At 37.8% G+C, this 17,869-nt stretch overlaps 2 protein-coding genes across 2 annotated transcripts in view; one reads left to right on the top strand and one right to left on the bottom strand.

Annotated features, from left to right (window-relative positions):
• LOC126753582 (interference hedgehog) overlaps positions 1-17,869 on the bottom strand; it is a 239,384-nt gene that overhangs the window by 156,921 nt on the left and 64,594 nt on the right. The window lies entirely within an intron of this gene.
• Positions 5,801-16,985, top strand: LOC126753577 (CD109 antigen-like). Its single transcript, XM_050465127.1, has 13 exons — positions 5,801-6,118; positions 11,769-12,174; positions 12,294-12,547; positions 12,609-13,367; positions 13,446-13,710; positions 13,774-14,056; positions 14,137-14,344; positions 14,410-14,588; positions 14,651-15,189; positions 15,248-15,610; positions 15,669-16,208; positions 16,278-16,568; positions 16,638-16,985. Exons 1-13 carry the CDS (start codon positions 6,042-6,044, stop codon positions 16,890-16,892), a joined length of 4,419 nt encoding a protein of 1,472 aa, XP_050321084.1. The 5' UTR covers positions 5,801-6,041; the 3' UTR covers positions 16,893-16,985.

The raw sequence follows: 17,869 nt of genomic DNA, 5'->3' as shown, positions 1-17,869 counted from the left end.
TTTCGTTTGCAGCTGTACGTAATGAGCTTGAAATTCCGTTTCACAGTTCCCCTATACCGAGTTGCTGATGAGTGCTCTCAGAGAACAGGAGTGCGAGTTGAGCAGAAAATCGTTCCTTGTGTTTTTTGTCGTACTTTTTTGTGATATAGTCTGCATAAACTTCAATGAGTGTTAGATTAGCCCATGTTAGCAACAGAACTACCCTTTCAGATGCCAATTCTCAATCCTAAACAACAATTTGAAATATTTTTCACAAAAAATTAAAAGAAGATCTTCCCAAAGCTTTGTGAATAGCAGAAAGCAACTTTTGAAACAAACAAACTAATGTGCGTAGATAGCAATGTGGGAATAACTCAAAAATAATCATTTGGAAAACCGTAAAGTTCGTTTGTCATTGGCGGGTTATTGGAAAAATACTTTACAATAACAATCATATTTGCTAAATAGTAAAACCCAATTTTTTGACATTACTTTATTCTCATCTCGCATCACTGCTACAAAACAACTAAATATGTTGGTATATATATTAGGGTGGGTCAAAGAAAAACATTTTTGTTCTCTTGATACTCCGTGAAATAGGTTCTTATAAACCATAGTAACGTATAATCAAGTATGAGGTCTTAATTTTAACGTAAAGGTCCACAGCCGTCAACTTTTCTGTTTTTTATCAGTACGTGTCTTATTATCAGTAAGAAAAGTTAAAATCTCGTTTCCAATTACTTGAAAAAATAATCGTGTGATAGGAAATCGAACTCAATGCTTTACAATAGAAGACCATTTTGTAGAACTGTAAATTTCATACGAAACTATGAGTTTTGCTATTTCTTATTTATTATTTCTCTAAATTATAAAATTCATACAGAGGTTTCATCTCAGACAGTCCATCCAATGAGTCCAATTTTCGATGGCTGGCGAATGACACACGTGATCCTTTTCTCCAAGGCCTGAAACGTAGCGCATAGACTAAAAACTTTACATATCCCCACAGGAAAACGTCTAACGGTGTAATAGCACACGATCTTGGTGGCCAATCGACTGGTCCGAAACGTTAAATTATTTGCTCAGCGAAGTGTCCTCTCAATATATTCATTGATTGATGCGATATGTGGGAAGTGCCGCCGTCTTGCTGAAACCAAATATCGCCTCGTTCACGACCTTCAATTTCAGGCATCAAATAGTCGGATATCATGGCGCGATAACGGTCGCCAATGACCATTAAGTTCGCACCGGCAAAATTTTCGAAGAAATATGGACCGATGATTCCACCAGCCCACAAATCACACTTAACTGTTGTTTTTTGGATTAAATGACAGCTCCTGAATCTCTTCAGGTTATTGTTCAGCCCAAATGTGGCAATCTTGCTTGTTTACATACTCATTGAGTCAGAAATGGGCCTCATCGCTGAACGAAATTTGTCTCGAAATTTTGGGATCTTCTTGTGATGCCGCTTGGGAAGGTCGAGCGGCTTCAGTTCTTGCACAAGCTATATTTTTCACGCTTTCAATTTAAGATCTCGACCTAAAATGCGCCAAGTCGTTTCATACGTCAGTCCGAGTTGCTGCGAACGGCGCCGAATCGACTCTTTATGGTCTTCGTGTGCTGGACGAGGTCTATTCGGTCGGTCGAAAATAACGAATGCTGGATTTCAATATGGGTGATGGTGATGCGAAGCCAACAAAAGTATCTTTTTTTGGCCCACCCTAATGTAAGTATATATGTGCATTTCTATACGCAAAGCACCCGGTGCATTAATTGAGTCTGCTTATCGCAAATATTGTTGCAAATTAAAAGCAAACTACTAATTACACGCCAATATAGAGGTGAGCATTATAATAATTTAAATAATAACATACATTCATCTGCGCACACACATACATACACAGATATATGCGAACAAATGTTAGCCATAACAGAAATGACCAAATGCTTTAAAGACTTTTCGCACGTTATATGCGCATTTGACGCTTTTTATTTACACCAAATATAAGCAGCATACAAACATACACTCATAAATATATAGTATATGCGTATATGACTATGTATATACATACACAGAAATAAAAAATAATAATAATAAGGTTATTTTTTGCCTATTTTCGCATTAATACTGTTTAATGTTTCCTGTGGGCAAATAGGCGCACACATATACTTATATATACATATATATATATATGTGTGTAAGTAATGTATGTCTATATGTAAATATGTCTGTATGTAAATATATGCTCACATTTATTGGCCGTTGGTGGAAATGTTATCTTAATTGTTGTGACGTGTCAATGTGGAAAAAACCAACAATTGCTAACAAGTGTGCAATTGTTTCCGAAACTATTTTGCCGCAGTGAATAAATCAAATTAAAAATTCGTGAAATTTATTATCAACACAAAAACTGATAAAGGAGAATTATAATGAAAAATTAAAATTGAAAGTCAATGTTAATGACTTAATTGTGGTTTTGCGGTGCTTGCAACGTGAGCACTGTGCAAGATATAAAATCTCTAAATGAGTGGTTTGCAAGTATGTATTTTTTTTCAAACTCGTAAAAAAAATTCATGGAAAATGTCATAATTGAACGTTGGAAATTCTAGGGAAAAAATTTTACACTATTTTTCTATCACAAATAAATCCGCATCCACAGCTTAAAAGGCACACATGATGTGATCACCTAAAAAGGCGTTAAATTACATTTTTTATATACTAAGAGGCTGGAAGGTCTTTGTAAGGCGAAATATATTTCAAGAAATCAGAAAAAAATCAAAGCGGTAATATCATTTATTTTTGAGTTACAATTGCAGCCAATTTGAAGGATGAAGTTTAAAAATAAACTGATTAAACTGAATGAATTGAGCGGTTACACTTTGCACGACTGTAGCTTCCAATACAATTGAAATAAAATTTCGAATTTCGGTATGGTATTTTTAAAGTATAGACTATATAAATATGCATCAGCTTGATTTTTGAGCGGCTTTGGCGTGGTTTTTTTTTGCTTCGGCTCGTTTTTTCCCTCCATTCCGATGATTGTTGACTTGTTTGCATGTCAAACTCATAAGCCCATTTCTCAGTTATAATGCTCTCCATGAATGTGGGATTGGTATTCGCACGATCAAGCATGTCCAAAGAGACCTGTTAACGGTACTGTTTTTCAAAAAACTCAGCTTTATCGCGACGAATGAAGCAAGAACGCATTTCGTACTCAAAATATCGACCAAAATCATTCGAACGGATTCGCGAGAGATGTCGAGCTCTCTTGCCATCTCTCTAACACTTACCGGAAGATTTTCAAGCACCATATCCTTCACTTTTTCTAATATTTTCATCAGTTACAGAGGTCGGAGGTCGTCTAGAACGAGGCATGTCTTCAACTGTCTCTTGATCATCTTTGAAGGATTTCTAGCACTTGTCGGCTTGTGTTTTTGATGAAATTGAATCACCGTAAGCCTTTTCCAACATTTGCAACGATTCCGCAAACGAAATTTGATTAGAACTACAAAATTGTAGAGAAATTCTTTGTTCGAGATTTCTGTCCATTGTAAAAATAACAACGCAATACTGAGGGTACCGACAGCAAACTGCTGTTAGCAAAATGGATGACAGATCGCGCTCATATTTGGCAAAGTAATTAAGAACAGTCTTGTCAATATAGAAAATTACATTTTTTTGGTTATCTGTGTGGTACGTACTTTCGAAGTCCAAGCTTATTTTAATGAAAAGCAATTTTTTCCTATTTTTAGTCATATTTATGAATAAGATGATATGTATTTCTCCAGATGTCAGATGATAGAAGTCAAATGTATATTGGATGGCTGATAGATATCAGATGGTTGCTATCAAATAAATAACAGCTGGAAAATGTATATGAGATAATAGCTGCCAAAATTCAACAGACATTTTTCAGATAGCAGATATCAAACGGATGAGAAAAGGTTGTCAGTTGACAGTTGTCAAACTATTGTCAAATGGTTGTCAATTGGCGGCTGTTATAGGCTTGTTAAATGGATATCGGAAAGCTGATGCTTACCAGATATTAACTGTCACTTGTATGTCAAATAGATGTGAAACAAGATTGCCATCTTGCCAACGGACATGAATTTGAATGTAAAATGGCAAGCGTTTGATAAATGGATGACAGAAGACAGATTTCAAACGGTTGTCAAATGTAGACAGCTGTCAAATGGATGTCATATGGCAGCTGTCAATTAGATATAAGATTGTAGTTGTCAGATGACAGGCAGCTGTCAAACGGATGTCAAACGCAGGCCAACCGATGTCAAATGTGTATCAGTTCGCAACTGTCAAAGAATGTGAGATAGTCAGATGGTAGATAACAAACTAATGTTATTTAGGAAATGTCATGATGAGAAATTTTAAAAGGAAATCGAGAGAATTCGACTTAGTGGGTCAAAATTTACAAGTCCCCACATTGACACCAAGAAGAAAGAATGAGATATTTTTTTTAAATACATAAAAAAATGTATTAGATTTCAGAAAATAATAATTTTAAAACTGAAAATTTTATGGATTTGGATAATACATAATATCGAAAGCGGATTACGTTAAAGGCAGCAAGATTATCGTAGGCGAATGAATAAAAAAAACGAAAATTCTCGTTGTGTTGTGAATGTACTTGGTTTTTTTAACGTTACCGCTGTCGTTTCATATATAAATGTAATGCGTTCCGAGAAGAAATATTTAATTACAAGAACCTCGAAAGCTTATTAAGCTTAAAAAGCCAGTATATGAATATATTTACATACATCTATGTATATACGTGCCTAGGAAACGAAAGGAAATTGGATAAATGTTACGATATCTGAAATTTCCTATTTCATCTACTACTACACACACACACACACACACACACACACAGTATTCATTACATTGATTACCGCACGACTGCGAGTTATTTATGTCAGTGGTTATTAGCTGAAATTTCCGCATTAGCTTGTATTTTTAGGCCAGACACAACCGAATATAGCAGCCGGCTTTTCCACACGCGCTCACTGCACTGGGGAATCACTCTCATTGATTGGCTGCATTGATACCCACATATCGGGTATTGTATGTATGTATATTTGTAAGTTGTCGTGCGTCATTTAAGTTGATATTGATATGCAAGTCGCACACACAGCTACACACTTGCATATGCAAGCTTGACAGTTTAAGCCAACTTGGCTGGCAAGCGCATACGTCATAAGCCGGTTAACGCGCTCTCGAACACGCACACCGCCATACACACATAGATACAACATAATAAACACATTCGCCGGCAGCGCACCCGCCCCGCGTTCGAGGTGGCAATGTCAGGCCGCTAATCTCGACTTGTTTTGAGTGCAAATATTTTGCGCTCTTCGCGGTGCAAATAAGCGCTGATTTTGCACAGACGCTTGAGCCAGCTGAGTGGCAGATTAAGTTCTTAGCGGCGCACTCAGACCCGGTTTTGTTTACGAGACGCTCGAACTTGAAAGCCCCCGGGGTGGCTAGAAGTCAATTTTGCCGGTTTTTCCATTGCTTCTGTTTACATTTGCTTGGCTGAGCCAATTAGTATGCATGCTCGTAGTTTGGCTCATACACACACGCACACACACAGGCATATGAGCTGAGCTGAGCAGCTGGGTGCTTGGCGTGATTACTGCTATTTATTCGTCGTGCTCTCACTTCGCGCACCGACATTGTATTTGTCATCATTTGTCATAAAAATCTGGCTGTTGTTTGGCTAATTTTATTTGTTTTCCACTTTTGTTTTGTTTGTTTTTTATTGCTGTGTGCCGCTGCCAGTGGACTGAGCTTAGCTCTAAGCGAAGACGCGCTTGGTTGGTCAGTTGCCGCGCAACACTTTTCGTCGAAGGTAGTCGAGCCAAAGCGAACGGCTGCTGCAGTGTAGCGTGTATTTACATACAAATTTGCTTTGGAGGAAGCAAACAGACGATTTCATAAAAACTAAAATTTGTGTGACCTTTTTGTGCGTTCAGCATAATTTTTATTGTTGTTGGCTTTGTTGGTTGTCTATTTCCAATTTGACGGGTGTTTTGTGTTCAGCGACATGAAGCGATTGTTATTGTTGGCCCTGTGCGCGGCCGTGTTGAACTTGAGCGCATTGGTGCAAGGCGAGGGGCAGGGGTAAGTGTATATATGTAAGTGTGTTAAGCAAGTTAGACTAAAATGATGAAATAGTACGATATATGTAAAAAATAGGGGCTTAAAGTGTATTAAAAAAACGTTAGATTTAATATGAAAATTAGGTATTCCATATCGTCACCTTAAATGCAAATTAACGTAATATCACTTTTCATAAGTTTACAGGCGAGTTGTGTCTTCAGTTATAAATTATTTATAAAATGGTTATAAAATAGTTATAAATTGGTTATATAATGGTTATAAAATAGTTATAAAATAGTTATAAATAGTTTTAAAATGGTTATAAATTGGTTATAAAATGGTTATAAAATGGTTATAAAATAGTTATAAAAATGATTATAAATTGGTTATAAAATAGTTATAAAATGGTTATAAAACTATTATAAAATGGTTATATATTGGTTACAAATTTTATGAAATATGTATTTGGAATATAATGTAGTAAATCGTAAGCAATAAGAAACTCAATTTCGATTTTATTGAATTTTTGATGATACGTTGTTATGCATTTTAAGTGACGATATAAAGTTTGTGTTACAAGTGGATGTGAATTTGAAAAAATCATATAATATAATTTTTTTATTTTTGATTGACATATGTATTACATATACATATGTAAGTAATTTTCAAAGCTCAGAAAATTGGTCAGTATCAATAATCACCAAAAACTGCGATCTGATCTAATTGTATCGGCTATTTTCAACCAAGTCTGCTACATCTCTTTAAAATAGTTGAGGAGTCAGAGCAGCTTGGATGAAAAATTGAGGTGGAGATCAGAGAAACTGTTCCGATTAGAACGCACTTCAGTGCTGAATTCTTTAGTTTATTTAGACCAAGCAACTATTACCCTATCTCTTAGAGCTTAGAATACCACACTCGTCAAGAGTTAAACAATCTAATGTGTTCTTATCTAGCATATAACTTTTTTCAAAGGGAAAGCTCATTAAGAGTTAACAGAAAGTGCTGCAAGATAATCCGATAATATATGTATGTATACAAATAATTTTCATTTAGCATAAGACTTTTTCAATAGGATCTCAGCTAGCATACCACTTTTCTGGGGCATAATATTTAACAGTAAATAAACCATGTTGCATTGATCCAGAAGGCAGAAGGATCAGTTGAAGAAAAGTTCATTAAGGTAGAAACTTCGACTTTGACTTTAGCATGAACTGACAGTGAAAAAATTTATAGCGGCTCTAGAAATGATGCGCCAAAAGGGTTTTATACAGTTAATTGCATCCCCAATCAGGCTTTTTTCACTATCTTAAGGACATATAATATATTAAAATATATGAATAACTGAGAGACTAGTTCTCGTGTACACAAGCAGACGGACAGACTCATAACTTTAAATATAATATTCACCTCGGCCAAAAAATGGAAATAAATCGCGAACATCTTCGAGGTGGATTATCACAGCTACAGACCACACAACGTTGCATTAAATTTTGAGTGCATAATCAAATTTCTGGTGCCAAAACGTTCAAAATGTTTGAAAAAACCTTGGGTGACCGAGAAGGTCGAGAACGCAGGAGGACGAACCACGTCCAGGAACTAATTGGTCTTGAGAATGACAACCATCGTCTTTTGATGATCAGCAAACCGTCAATAAAATAAAATAATTGGTTCCAAAATCACTAGAGAATCGACAATTAACAATCTGAAATCTTACTGGCCGCGTTGGAATATCGACAAACCATTTTGAAATATCATTTGGACCTCTACGCGAGTCTTTCGCCAAATTTTCAAACAATATCGTGCGGCAACCAGCGTATTCGCCTGATTTAGCTTCTGATTTTTTAGTAAAGTCAAGTGACCACTCCCGGGAAACCGTTCGGCAAACTTAATGAGCTCGATGTACCATCTTCAATATAAAATGTCACTTTTTTAGTTTTTTTTAGTTTTTCTGGTTTTTTTCGAACTCGCAAGGCATTACATTTCAAGCAAGACACTAATTATAAACTTTCTCTTTATTATAAAAACGTATTTACTAATTACGCTATACTTAGAACTCGTCACTTGTTTCAAAAGTGTTCGGGAATAATTACCCATAACTATACCTGATTCAGCCAAGCACCGTTAAATAAACATGCGAAACATGTTTTTGTGAAATGTTTGTTAAAAACAGAAAATAAAAGTGGCATAACTGTTAATAGCGGTAAATTTTTTTTCTCAGTTTGTTTTCATCATTTCCAAGATTTATGTGAAGTACTATTTGCTCACTGATTTGCGCGCTGATAGCACTAAACTATTTCGGGGTTTTCCCAAACATTATGAATAAATTATTTGTGTTTTTGTGTATGCCGTTACGTTTCTTGCTAAAACTCGCAGTCCGCGCATTGTGTGAAAAAGCATCGCTTGTCGTCTTTATTGACTTGTTAATTTGGTTTTTTTTATTTTCAAAGTTTTTTTTGCCTTTTTTCAAAGTTTACACACGAAATCACTTAAATTCAAGGTTTGCTAATGCAGTTATGTGATATTTAGGTATGAAAAATGTGCGAGGCTATTAATATTCACATATAGTCATATATTATAGGCATGATTCCTGCTACAATAACTTTCTATTGTCAGCTAATTTTAAATATTTTTTATGAATATTGTGTGTGATTTGCAAAAATGACATTTATCAAATATTAATTATTGGCTAATCTCAAATCGCGAATGCAACGGGCTTACGTGAGAAGCCTCACCGACATGTTAATGTCGCGCCGCTTGAAATTTATTTATTTTATTTGCTTCTAATTTCAGTAGCTCAGTCGATTTTAATTGCAAATTTCTACTTTTGTTTTCAAACGAAAAAATTTTGCTGCAAAAAGTCTGCTTTCTTGCTTAATGCATAAGGGAAAAACAAGTCTCATCATTTAGAACTTGTTTTTTGTCTCTGGATGAATATTAATTAATTAACGGGAACTTTTTCTAGTATTTATTGGTTTTATTACTTCTTTTTATTTCTAATGTACAGCACCGACACGTGTTTTATAGTCTGCGTACAAGTTCTTTAATTAGGCTTAATGATTCTGCTACTTAGAAACAATATTTGATAATTTATTGCAGCAAAAGACACACTAAATGGTGCGGTTTAATTTTATTCTGAGAATTTCAAAAATTTACTGGAATTGGTCATATATAAAATGGAATAATACTTTAAGAAATCAGAAAATAGTTTAATTCAATAAAATATGCGAACACCGACAGCGATAAGAAGTTCCAATTCTAGAAATTCTTAAGCCGAAGTACAGAAAAATAAACTCAGAGAGGATATATTTCATAGTAAACTATTCAGTTCTTCCAGCGAATTTTGTGTTATCTCTTCAGTTTGGGGAACAATAAAAAATCACATGGAAAAAAATCTGGTGAATACGGTGGTTGATCAATTGTGTTCATTGCGATATTGGCTTTAAATTCGGTCACAATCGTGGCTCGATGCGATGGTGCATTATCATTGTGTAAATTCCATGAATTGTTCTTCCACAATTTCGGCCGATTTCGACGGATGTTCTCACGCAAAAGCCTCAAGACGGCCAAATAGAAATCCTTATTGACAGTCTGTCTCTTCGGTACAAATTTATGATGCACCAAACCACGAATATCGAAAAAGAACAATAAGCATCACCTTGATTTTTGGGTCGAAGGTAATCCAGAGCGAAGCATGCCTTCAACAATCTCTTGACCGTCTTTGAAGGTCTTGTACTACTAGAAGGCTTGTGTTTTTGATAAATCTAAATCACCGTAAGCCTTTTCCAACATTTGCAATGATTCCGCACACGAAATTTTATTAGAACTGCAAAATTTTAACAAATTCTTAGTTCGATATTTTTATCCAGGTCATACAAACTATGTATGTATATATTTCATTAGTGAACTTAAAGACCACGACAGTAAACAGTTTCTTCTCTGCAAAAAGCCTGACACCGCACTTAATGCACAGCAAGTGTATTCACGAGAAGTATTGGATGGATTTCAACTGACTTTGCAGCTTCCAGGAAAAGTATATGCTTTGAAACCAAAGATGTGGAAAATCTTATTGACTCTTCGATAGATAGATTCAAAAGCTTTTTGGATAATGACACCGTCGTATGACATTTGAAGCTCAAAGTTGAACTTGATCACTGGCAGTGCCATTGGGGCTAGAAGCAAAATTTAAAAAGCAAAGGCAATAAGTTACCGAATACAGCATTCTGCACACTTAGTGTGACGAATACGAGCTCTGAACGCTCTTTTTCGATACTTCACCGCATGATAACGTGGCTGACGAACATGCTTCAAGATAGATTGATCGGTCTGGCGTTGATGCAGACGTATCATGTCAATGAAGTCACTGCAGAAGTAGTTTTACAAAGATTCTCAACACTTGGCCCACATCTAATTTGTGAAAATTTTCTATTCAATTTATTATTTCAAGCATGCATTTTAAGATTACAACAGAATTGTAAAACGCACTTTTCTTATTACTAAAGTTTATTGCAATCAAATATGGAAAACTTTAAAATTTTGACAACTGCTGTGAGGCTCCGAAACAACCACCGAATAAGAGCTACTCACACTATAAATGGGTTAAACAAGGTTCTCTTTAATATGATATCGTATTTTATCAATATTATAGATGAGAGTAACAAAAGAAGCATTTTTACATTTGGGGGGCTACGTCACATTTGAAAAACATGGACGATGATGACCCGTGTTGAGAAAGCGCGTGGAACATTCCAGAGAACTGTTCTTCGCAAGATTTTTAGAGCCGTGCTCGTTAGCGAAGAATATCGAAGAGCATGGAACCGCAAACTTTAAGAGTTCTACTGCTTCATGGATATAATTAAGCGCACACAATAGCTTTCGCATGGAAGATAATGCGCTAGCGAAATGATACTCCGACTCGAGACTCATGGGTGGACAACGAAAGTAAGATCGGATCCAATGGAAACCCCCAGAGCATAGCGATCTGTATACTTTTGGGATTTAGAATTGGCGTGAGCTTACAAAGGATAAAGGGTACTGCCGAAGTTTTGTGTTCTCGGCTCAGAACGACCCACGGTTACAGTGTCAAAGAAGAAGAATCTCAACTAGTTTTGGCTTATGAGATCCCAAGCAGATGAAACATTTTAGTTAGAAAAAAACTATAAAGCTTCAAATGATTTGAGGAGAAGCAATTGCTTTCAGAATAAATACGCACAATTACTCACATCCAGTATATTTGCAGAGCTCGCGCCAGTTATCACAAACTAGACATTTTAGTGAGCAGATTTGACAAGTTCGTCTAAATCAACACATTTTATATAAATGACTAACAAGTATCCGTTGCTTCATGTACCAGGTACAGGCAAAAAACAACAATTGCATTATTAATTAAGATGAAGCTGCAATTGTGTAGTCTAATCTCTAGTTAAGTAGCTAGAACAGCTGCTGATTGCCGCAGAGCACATAATTTGAACTCAAGCTTATCGTCTCATTAAATTTTTTAGTGTTTTATTACATTACTTCTATAACAAAGGTGACTGATAAAGTGAGATTTTCGACTTATGGGTCAACAATCAGATTAACAACCTTTTTATACCTATTTTCAAATCAATATTTTTAGACTATTTATATTACTTATATATTCCATAATTTATACTCATTATTATCTTAATTACAGTCACTACTCCGTAATTGGACCGGGTACATTGCATTCGAACAACAAATATACCGTTGGCGTGGCTGTTTATCAAAACCCCGAACCAGTTAAATTGAAAGTTGGCTTAGTTGGTCCCGATTTCGAAAAGTCTGAGACGATCGAACTGCAACCCGATGAAGCGAAAGAAGTAGAATTCGATGTGCCCGCTTTGCCGAAGGGAAAGTACAATCTTACGGCGGAGGGCATATCGGGTTTGATTTTCAAGAATACAACCGAGCTAAATTACGACAATTTCGCGGCAATCACTAAAATACAAACCGATAAGGGCAAGTATAAGCCTGGCGATAAGGTCAACTTCCGTGTGCTGTTTTTGGATGAGAACTTGAAACCTGGCGCAGCGGATAAGGATGCTGCCATTTGGTTTGAGGTGAGTTTCCTGAAGGAGAGTTTTTTAGGTTCATCTTAATGTCGTTTGAAAGGTCTTGCCTTGGGGAAGTTTACCAAGTAGATTTAAAGTTCCTTCAACTTGTTACCTTTAATTTGTAGGATGGCAAACGCAACATTGTAAAGGAGTTTAAAAATTTCGAACTCAAAAATGGCGTACTTACGGGCGAATTTCAAATATCCGAGTTTGCGGTGCTTGGTGGTTGGCGTTTGATTGTTAAGAATGGTGGCTCTTACAATCAAGAGGTTTACTTTGATGTTGAGAAATATGTGCTACCTAAATACGAAGTGAAAATCGAGGCTACCGAAGCCGTATCCGTACGCGATGGCGATGTCAATATAGTGGCGAAGGCCAAGTAAGTAACTCGTACTCATGCCATTAAAAACTAAACTCCGACTTACTAATATTTTCCACAGCTACACATATGGCAAACCTGTGGAGGGAAAAGTGACCGCTGTCGTAGGTTATGGCGATCTCTACTCCTATTCCGACGATGCGAAGATCAAGAGCGCGCCCACACTCATTAAGAGCGCCGATATGGTGAACGGTAAAGCCAAGTTGCTTGTCAATGTTAAGGATTTCAAAGATCATTTGATGAGCGATATGTACGCCACATCCATGCAAATCACCACCACTGTAGAGGAGGCGTACACAGGCGTTAAACTCAACGAGACTAAGTACATAAGTGTTTACCCTTATCGTTATGACATGAGCTGTGTTTCCTACGACACATGTTACACATACCACGCGGACAAAGAGTCGGAAGTGTTAGTACATGTCAAATTTGTCGATGGCACAGTTTTAACAGATACCAAGAATCCAATTAAGCTGGTCTACAAAGAATCATTGTCCCAACGACACTTCTGGCATGGCGCACGTCATCCGGAAGATACCACAACAACGGAGCGACCCACGATCGAAGGCAAAACGCATACCTTCGAAAGTAACCTCAACGGCACTGGCTTTGCGAAATTCACTGTGAAGCTGCCCAACTTGGACGAGATTGAGGACTACCAGCATTATTATGAAATAACTGCTGAGTATATTGATGAGACGCGCAAGATATCGAACTCCTATCAATTTCGCGAACCCAAGAATGTGGTGCCGCAACCAGAAGAGAAAGAACCAACCGAATGGTTTAAGCTGCGCACCTATTATCCATCGAACAAATACTCGTAAGTATTGGCATCTCTTCTTGCGGCGAAAGAAACGATTTCAGATTTTTATTCCTGTTCTGAATTCGGCGATTACAGCTTCAACTCATCTGATATTGTGACAATAACTGTCAATTCGAGCGAGCCCTTGCCATACTTCGTTTATAATGTCATTGGACGTGGTAATGTTGTGGAACATGAACGAGTGGTTCTACCAGAGGGTACCAAAGTCTATAATATCACGTTACCGTACAAGCATATATATGCGCCCTACGCGAGAGTTTTCGTTTACTATGTTGGCGCAAATGGTGAGTTCCAATATGCGGAGACCTCCTTCCAAGCTGAAATGGAGCTCCAAAACACGGTAAGTACAATATACGCCGCTAAGTCTTCGGTTGACTCTTTACTTACTATTATCGCTCGACAGCTTGACATTACCACACCAAGTGAGGTGAAACCTGGCGAAACTGTACCGCTGCACATTAAGACTGCGCCACACTCGTTCGTCGGTCTGCTGGCTGTTGATCAGAGCGTCTTGCTTCTTGCTGGAAATAACGACATCTCGGAAAGTGAATTTAGATGGCGCGTCAGTAGTTATGACACTAGCACGCCTTGGCAAGGTGGTTACTCGCACTACCCCGGTGAATCTACGGGTGTGGTGACTCTCACTTCCGCAGATTATTTCTACAATTGGACCAAACCCGTTCGTTGTAAGTTGAACCTTCAAAATAAACATATTTTAAGGAATATTTACAACCACATTTTGAATGCTTTTATATTGATCCCTTAGCATATCCCACACCCTTCAGTGCTCGTGGTGATATAGTAAAAAGCTTCAACAAAGTTCATGACTCTCCTTTAACTACCACGGCTCCAGAGGCTGGCTTCGCTGGTGCTGGAGGCGCTGTTCAATATGATTCTCCCGAGTCACCACCAGCGCAACAACCAGTAGTTCGAAAAGATTTTCGTGAAACTTGGCTGTTCAAAGATATTGAAGAGTAAGTTCCGCACACAGTGAAAATCTGAAATAATTTTCTCAATTTTCTATCTCTCTCCTGCACAGCACTCAAGCAGAAGAGTTCGATTGGTCCGATAAAATACCAGAAACTATTACATCATGGGTGCTTACCGCTTTTGCCGTAAGTCCCGAGAAAGGACTTGCAGTTATGAAGGACTCCAAAAACATAAAAACATTCCAGCCATTCTTCTTATCGCCGCGCCTCCCTTACTCCGTAAAACGAGGTATATTTGTTTAATTTTTTCCCCAAATACTTCATGTATTAATGAAACTCCGCACTCTTCAGGCGAGGTTGTCAACACACAGCTCTTGATTTTCAACTATTTGGATAAGGCTTTAGACGTTGCTGTCACACTTGATAACACCGACGGCGAATACGAGTTCACCGATGTCTCCAATGAGGTTATCAACGAAGCGAGCCGTGTGAAGAATGTACGCGTAGCCGCGCAATCTTCAGCTGGTGTTTCCTTCATGATACGTCCCAAAGTCATTGGCAATATATTATTAAAATATACCGCCGTCTCGCCGATAGCCGGCGATGCCATACATAAAGCGCTAAAAGTTGTGCCTGAAGGTGTAACCGAGTATGCAAATCGTGCGTATTTCGTCAATCTTAAAGATACGCCCGAGTTCAAGCAGTCTTTCGAACTGGAACTACCACAAGATCTGGTGCCCGACTCCGAACATATAGAAGTCTCTGCTGTTGGCGATATTTTGGGACCACTATTGAATAATATGGATCACTTGGTGCGCTTACCAACCGGTTGCGCGGAGCAGACTACGTCGTCATTTGTGCCCAACTTCGTGGTTTTGGAATATTTAAATGTGAGTCTAAAGAATTAATTCGGTATTTTATTTTATTGACGATTCTTGTTTTCTGCAGCAAACGAACAAACTGACGCCAGCTTTAGAATCACAAATCCAAAGTAACCTCCTCTCTGGTTACCAACACATTCTGAACTTCCGTTTAGATGATGGCTCGTTCAGATCTTTCGTCGGTTATCGTAACACAGAGTATCCCGTCAATGGCTCCACGTGGTTAACGGCATACATTGTGCGCTCGCTTAATCAAGCTAAAGAACACATAAATGTTGACGAAAATGTGCTGAAAGAAGGATTGAAGTACTTAGTTAGCAAGCAAGCCGACAATGGAAGTTTCCTAGAGAGCAACGATTTCTTCTTCGGTTCCTACAGAAGACCTTTGACACTTACAGCTAGCGTATTACTCACACTAGTAGAAGCTGGGGTATATATTTATAACCTTAACATATGTACCGAGATATTTATAATCTTTTGCTTAACAGGAACTCGCTAAACCTTATGAAGCGGAAATCGAGAAGGGTTTCAAATACATTTTGGAGAATGCCGATAAGGAACAGGATCTCCATGTTAAGGCTATCACCACATATGCGCTAAATAAGATCGGTAGCCCCGCCGCAGCACCGCAACTCGAAGAACTGAAATCACTTGCGAAGACTGAGGATGATCGTAAATGGTGGACCAACAAAAAGGAAAAACCAAGCAAGCTATGGTGGCGTTGGGCTTTCAGCAACGATGTAGAAATCACGTCTTATGTCTTACTCACGCTGTTCGAAGCTGGCAAAACGACGGTGGATGAAGTTTTACCGATAATACGTTGGTTGGTTGCGCAGCGCAACAGCTATGGTGGCTTCTCCTCCACACAAGATACGGTACTGGGGCTCCGTGCTTTGATCAAGTTCGCCGACTTCGCGGACTATGAAGCAGCCAATATGGATTTGGATGTGAGCAGCAAGGGCGATAGGGAAAAGCGGGAGACTATTCACTTAACACAAGAAAACGGTTTGCTGACCCAAAGTGTTGAGGTAGGCAGTTAGTAGACGGGGTAAAAAAAATCAAAAGTGCTAATTTTTTATATTTATGGTACTATTTAGCTGCCACAAAAGACACTCTCCGTGGATTTGAGCGCCAAGGGCACCGGTGCCGCTCTGGTACAAGTCGCTTACCAATATAATGTGTTCGAAAAGGAGAAACTCCCGGCTTTCAAGATCGACACAGTCATCAACAAAGAAGCGCCTGTTTTCAAGTTGGACATGGATGTCTGTGTTCAATATATTGGCGATGGAGACGCTTCAAATATGGCGCTATTGGAGGTATCACTGCCCTCCGGTTTTGTTGCAGATGAAGAGAGCTTTAGCCAAATTGAGGCCGTCAACCGTGTCAGGGTAAGTTTTCAAATCGTTAATTGTAGTTTTTGAGCTTACTAATTAATATCTTTTGAATCTTTACAACAGCAAGTAGAGAGCAAACAAGAGGGCACTTTGGTTGTGGTATACTTCGAGAGCCTGGCTAAAAATGAGGCATCTTGTGTGCCGATTGCGGCGCTGAAACAATATGCTGTCGCGAACCAAAAACGAAGTCCACTAGTTGTATATGACTACTACGACACAGCGCAAAAAGTCACTGAGTACTATATACTGTCTTCGAAGCTTTGTGATATTTGCGAGGATGATGAGGAGTGCAAGAAAATGTGCGCCACAACAGCGTAGAGTAATTGTATTGTACATATTATATATAACGGTTTTTATTATTGTCCAAAATTTTATTGATAAATAAAAGTGTAAATAGTTTAAAAAATAAAATCTATGTGTACTTTTTAAGTATGAATTTTGAATTCGATGTCACCATATTTTGGGCTTCAAAGTGGAGGAAGAATGGAGGAGCATTGAGGGGTTACAATTGTTACACGGATTCAGACAAAAGTTGTTTACTTGTATTATCTTATTTTTAACACCTCTAGAATATTTTCCTACATTTCCATGTTGATCCGAGTAATAGTTTTGGAGATAAAGCCTTCAAAAGTTGTGGATTCGAGATATAGCCACTTAAAACTTTAAATACGTTTTTCTCAAAACTCTGTTTTCAAAGTCGATTGCTAAGATTTCTCGCGAACTGTACCGAAAATAAAATTTCACACAGGTCTTCGAGATATAAGTAGGTAGGTAGGAGTGCAGCCCTATTTTATTTCAGGCTCAATTATTATTAATTAATTTTGGTGCACTAGTGGTAGACCATTTTGTGGTTTCGATGAAGTTACTAATGTCTGATATGCTTTTTGTAGACATCCATTCATGGTTTGGTGCTTGATGGATTCCAAGTGTTCTGTGTCAGATCTGCGATAGGGCTGGGCATTCACAGAGAAAGTGGAAAATTGTTTCCTTATTCCCTACTAGTTCGCAGCCTCGGCAGATCTTGTTGGAGGCCATACCCATTTTGGACGCTTGTTCTCCATATGGATAATGCCCTGTTGTGGTTGCAGTTAGTCGGTACTTTTCCTGAACCTATCTAATAAGTCCTTAGTTCTTTTCTTGTCATACTATATATTGGCCATATCTGTTTAGTGACATTGCATTTTGTTATTTTTCTATCTGTTATTTGCTAATTGTTAAAATTGTATAGTGAGCTCTCTCCTGATCGTTCCTAGTGGGCTTGGTATTAACTCTGCCTCGGGTTCGTTTAGGAAAGC

The sequence above is a fragment of the Bactrocera neohumeralis genome, chromosome 3 (assembly GCF_024586455.1).
Source record: "Bactrocera neohumeralis isolate Rockhampton chromosome 3, APGP_CSIRO_Bneo_wtdbg2-racon-allhic-juicebox.fasta_v2, whole genome shotgun sequence".
In the NCBI taxonomy this organism is placed as follows: Eukaryota; Metazoa; Arthropoda; class Insecta; order Diptera; family Tephritidae; genus Bactrocera; species Bactrocera neohumeralis.
The sequence above is the reverse complement of the archived record's forward strand: the minus strand, read 5'-3'. Positions and strand labels throughout refer to the sequence as shown.